Below are 6000 nucleotides of genomic sequence, written 5' to 3'. Positions count from 1 at the left end.
ATAAGGAAGAGCCGGATCCGGATCAGCGGCCGACATTCCTGGTTACTAGGCGCTATAGACCCATAGAGGAGCCTGAAGTAAGCCCCCCCCCCCCCCTGCAGCCTTAAATCCAGACTAATTTAAGCCAAATAATTGACTCATCTCTGCTCATGGAAGTAGATGGCTAAACGAGTGACATTTCACATAAAAGAGGCGATTCTAGAAAAGACGTTTCAGTCCCGATCTAAGGGGTAAAACCTGGTGACCCTCAGAGAAGATCCAACACTCAGTCCTTACCTGATCCCTATAGCGTACTTGTACCTCGCTGCTGTCCAGCTCCCTCCTCAGAGTCTCGGCGCTGGTCTCGGGTTTGGCTCCTGTGTATCTCATTGCTCGGTTTACAGCCTCTGAGAGTGACAGGTGCGGACCCTCCCCCTGCATAGTCTGGACACAAGGTACATGACATGTTAGTATGAGCACACAGTATGGCGGTGCTAGGGCAGTATATGACATGTTAGTATGTGCACACAGTATGGCGGTGCTAGGGCAGTATATGACATGTTAGTATGTGCACACAGTATGGCGGTGCTAGGGCAGTATATGACATGTTAGTATGTGCACACAGTATGGCAGTATATGACATGTTAGTATGTGCACACAGTATGGCAGTATATGACATGTTAGTATGTGCACACAGTATGGCAGTATATGACATGTTAGTATGTGCACACAGTATGGCGGTGCTAGGGCAGTATATGACATGTTAGTATGAGCACACAGTATGGCGGTGCTAGGGCAGGTATATGACATGTTAGTATGAGCACACAGTATGGCGGTGCTAGGGCAGTATATGACATGTTAGTATGTGCACACAGTATGGCGGTGCTAGGGCAGTATATGACATGTTAGTATGTGCACACAGTATGGCGGTGCTAGGGCAGTATATGACATGTTAGTATGTGCACACAGTATGGCGGTGCTAGGGCAGGTATATGACATGTTAGTATGAGCACACAGTATGGCGGTGCTAGGGCAGGTATATGACATGTTAGTATGTGCACACAGTATGGCGGTGCTAGGGCAGGTATATGACATGTTAGTATGTGCACACAGTATGGCAGTATATGACATGTTAGTATGTGCACACAGTACGGCGGTGCTAGGGCAGGTATATGACATGTTAGTATGTGCACACAGTATGGCGGTGCTAGGGCAGGTATATGACATGTTAGTATGTGCACACAGTATGGCAGTATATGACATGTTAGTATGTGCACACAGTATGGCGGTGCTAGGGCAGTATATGACATGTTAGTATGTGCACACAGTATGGCGGTGCTAGGGCAGGTATATGACATGTTAGTATGAGCACACAGTATGGCGGTGCTAGGGCAGTATATGACATGTTAGTATGAGCACACAGTATGGCGGTGCTAGGGCAGTATATGACATGTTAGTATGAGCACACAGTATGGCGGTGCTAGGGCAGGTATATGACATGTTAGTATGTGCACACAGTATGGCGGTGCTAGGGCAGTATATGACATGTTAGTATGTGCACACAGTATGGCGGTGCTAGGGCAGGTATATGACATGTTAGTATGAGCACACAGTATGGCGGTGCTAGGGCAGGTATATGACATGTTAGTATGTGCACACAGTATGGCGGTGCTAGGGCAGGTATATGACATGTTAGTATGTGCACACAGTATGGCGGTGCTAGGGCAGGTATATGACATGTTAGTATGTGCACACAGTATGGCGGTGCTAGGGCAGTATATGACATGTTAGTATGAGCACACAGTATGGCGGTGCTAGGGCAGGTATATGACATGTTAGTATGTGCACACAGTATGGCGGTGCTAGGGCAGTATATGACATGTTAGTATGTGCACACAGTATGGCGGTGCTAGGGCAGGTATATGACATGTTAGTATGAGCACACAGTATGGCGGTGCTAGGGCAGTATATGACATGTTAGTATGTGCACACAGTATGGCGGTGCTAGGGCAGGTATATGACATGTTAGTATGAGCACACAGTATGGCGGTGCTAGGGCAGTATATGACATGTTAGTATGTGCACACAGTATGGCGGTGCTAGGGCAGGTATATGACATGTTAGTATGTGCACACAGTATGGCGGTGCTAGGGCAGGTATATGACATGTTAGTATGTGCACACAGTATGGCGGTGCTAGGGCAGTATATGACATGTTAGTATGAGCACACAGTATGGCGGTGCTAGGGCAGTATATGACATGTTAGTATGAGCACACAGTATGGCGGTGCTAGGGCAGTATATGACATGTTAGTATGTGCACACAGTATGGCGGTGCTAGGGCAGGTATATGACATGTTAGTATGAGCACACAGTATGGCGGTGCTAGGGCAGGTATATGACATGTTAGTATGTGCACACAGTATGGCGGTGCTAGGGCAGGTATATGACATGTTAGTATGTGCACACAGTATGGCAGTATATGACATGTTAGTATGTGCACACAGTATGGCGGTGCTAGGGCAGTATATGACATGTTAGTATGTGCACACAGTATGGCGGTGCTAGGGCAGGTATATGACATGTTAGTATGAGCACACAGTATGGCGGTGCTAGGGCAGTATATGACATGTTAGTATGAGCACACAGTATGGCGGTGCTAGGGCAGGTATATGACATGTTAGTATGAGCACACAGTACGGCGGTGCTAGGGCAGGATATGACATGTTAGTATGTGCACACAGTATGGCGGTGCTAGGGCAGGTATATGACATGTTAGTATGAGCACACAGTATGGCGGTGCTAGGGCAGTATATGACATGTTAGTATGTGCACACAGTATGGCGGTGCTAGGGCAGTATATGACATGTTAGTATGAGCACACAGTATGGCGGTGCTAGGGCAGGATATGACATGTTAGTATGTGCACACAGTATGGCGGTGCTAGGGCAGTATATGACATGTTAGTATGTGCACACAGTATGGCGGTGCTAGGGCAGGTATATGACATGTTAGTATGTGCACACAGTATGGCGGTGCTAGGGCAGTATATGACATGTTAGTATGAGCACACAGTATGGCGGTGCTAGGGCAGTATATGACATGTTAGTATGAGCACACAGTATGGCGGTGCTAGGGCAGTATATGACATGTTAGTATGAGCACACAGTATGGCGGTGCTAGGGCAGTATATGACATGTTAGTATGAGCACACAGTATGGCGGTGCTAGGGCAGGTATATGACATGTTAGTATGTGCACACAGTATGGCGGTGCTAGGGCAGTATATGACATGTTAGTATGTGCACACAGTATGGCGGTGCTAGGGCAGGTATATGACATGTTAGTATGTGCACACAGTATGGCGGTGCTAGGGCAGGTATATGACATGTTAGTATGAGCACACAGTATGGCGGTGCTAGGGCAGTATATGACATGTTAGTATGTGCACACAGTATGGCGGTGCTAGGGCAGTATATGACATGTTAGTATGAGCACACAGTATGGCGGTGCTAGGGCAGTATATGACATGTTAGTATGTGCACACAGTATGGCAGTATATGACATGTTAGTATGTGCACACAGTATGGCGGTGCTAGGGCAGTATATGACATGTTAGTATGTGCACACAGTATGGCGGTGCTAGGGCAGGTATATGACATGTTAGTATGAGCACACAGTATGGCGGTGCTAGGGCAGGTATATGACATGTTAGTATGTGCACACAGTATAGCGGTGCTAGGGCAGTATATGACATGTTAGTATGTGCACACAGTATGGCGGTGCTAGGGCAGTATATGACATGTTAGTATGAGCACACAGTATGGCGGTGCTAGGGCAGTATATGACATGTTAGTATGTGCACACAGTATGGCGGTGCTAGGGCAGGTATATGACATGTTAGTATGAGCACACAGTATGGCGGTGCTAGGGCAGGTATATGACATGTTAGTATGAGCACACAGTATGGCGGTGCTAGGGCAGTATATGACATGTTAGTATGTGCACACAGTATGGCGGTGCTAGGGCAGTATATGACATGTGAGTATGTGCACACAGTATGGCGATGCTAGGGCAGTATATGACATGTTAGTATGAGCACACAGTATGGCGGTGCTAGGGCAGGTATATGACATGTTAGTATGAGCACACAGTATGGCGGTGCTAGGGCAGTATATGACATGTTAGTATGTGCACACAGTATGGCGGTGCTAGGGCAGTATATGACATGTTAGTATGAGCACACAGTATGGCGGTGCTAGGGCAGTATATGACATGTTAGTATGAGCACACAGTATGGCGGTGCTAGGGCAGTATATGACATGTTAGTATGTGCACACAGTATGGCGGTGCTAGGGCAGGTATATGACATGTTAGTATGAGCACACAGTATGGCGGTGCTAGGGCAGAATATGACATGTTAGTATGTGCACACAGTATGGCGGTGCTAGGGCAGGTATATGACATGTTAGTATGAGCACACAGTATGGCGGTGCTAGGGCAGTATATGACATGTTAGTATGTGCACACAGTATGGCGGTGCTAGGGCAGGTATATGACATGTTAGTATGTGCACACAGTATGGCGGTGCTAGGGCAGGTATATGACATGTTAGTATGTGCACACAGTATGGCGGTGCTAGGGCAGTATATGACATGTTAGTATGAGCACACAGTATGGCGGTGCTAGGGCAGTATATGACATGTTAGTATGTGCACACAGTATGGCGGTGCTAGGGCAGGTATATGACATGTTAGTATGTGCACACAGTATGGCGGTGCTAGGGCAGTATATGACATGTTAGTATGAGCACACAGTATGGCGGTGCTAGGGCAGTATATGACATGTTAGTATGAGCACACAGTATGGCGGTGCTAGGGCAGTATATGACATGTTAGTATGAGCACACAGTATGGCGGTGCTAGGGCAGTATATGACATGTTAGTATGAGCACACAGTATGGCGGTGCTAGGGCAGGTATATGACATGTTAGTATGTGCACACAGTATGGCGGTGCTAGGGCAGTATATGACATGTTAGTATGTGCACACAGTATGGCGGTGCTAGGGCAGTATATGACATGTTAGTATGTGCACACAGTATGGCGGTGCTAGGGCGGTATATGACATGTTAGTATGAGCACACAGTATGGCGGTGCTAGGGCAGGTATATGACATGTTAGTATGTGCACACAGTATGGCGGTGCTAGGGCAGGTATATGACATGTTAGTATGAGCACACAGTATGGCGGTGCTAGGGCAGTATATGACATGTTAGTATGAGCACACAGTATGGCGGTGCTAGGGCAGGTATATGACATGTTAGTATGAGCACACAGTATGGCGGTGCTAGGGCAGGTATATGACATGTTAGTATGAGCACACAGTATGGCGGTGCTAGGGCAGTATATGACATGTTAGTATGAGCACACAGTATGGCGGTGCTAGGGCAGGTATATGACATGTTAGTATGTGCACACAGTATGGCGGTGCTAGGGCAGGTATATGACATGTTAGTATGAGCACACAGTATGGCGGTGCTAGGGCAGGTATATGACATGTTAGTATGAGCACACAGTATGGCGGTGCTAGGGCAGGTATATGACATGTTAGTATGAGCACACAGTATGGCGGTGCTAGGGCAGTATATGACATGTTAGTATGTGCACACAGTATGGCGGTGCTAGGGCAGTATATGACATGTTAGTATGAGCACACAGTATGGCGGTGCTAGGGCAGGTATATGACATGTTAGTATGTGCACACAGTATGGCGGTGCTAGGGCAGTATATGACATGTTAGTATGTGCACACAGTATGGCGGTGCTAGGGCAGTATATGACATGTTAGTATGAGCACACAGTATGGCGGTGCTAGGGCAGGTATATGACATGTTAGTATGTGCACACAGTATGGCGGTGCTAGGGCAGGTATATGACATGTTAGTATGTGCACACAGTATGGCGGTGCTAGGGCAGGTATATGACATGTTAGTATGTGCACACAGTATGGCGGTGCTAGGGCA

The 6000-nt window shown here is 47.4% G+C and overlaps 1 protein-coding gene across 1 annotated transcript in view; it reads right to left on the bottom strand.

The window, feature by feature from the left end:
- The window catches only part of BAG6 (BAG cochaperone 6), a 32098-nt gene that overhangs the window by 611 nt on the left and 25487 nt on the right, over window positions 1-6000 (bottom strand). The window contains exon 26 of the mRNA XM_072131643.1: window positions 277-423. Within this exon, the coding sequence (XP_071987744.1) occupies window positions 277-423 (147 nt within the window). The remainder of the gene's footprint in view (window positions 1-276; window positions 424-6000) is intronic.

The sequence above is a fragment of the Engystomops pustulosus genome, unplaced genomic scaffold (assembly GCF_040894005.1).
Source record: "Engystomops pustulosus unplaced genomic scaffold, aEngPut4.maternal MAT_SCAFFOLD_110, whole genome shotgun sequence".
NCBI lineage: Eukaryota > Metazoa > Chordata > Amphibia > Anura > Leptodactylidae > Engystomops > Engystomops pustulosus.
Note: the sequence above shows the minus strand (reverse complement) of the source record. Positions and strands in the feature narration are given on the sequence as shown.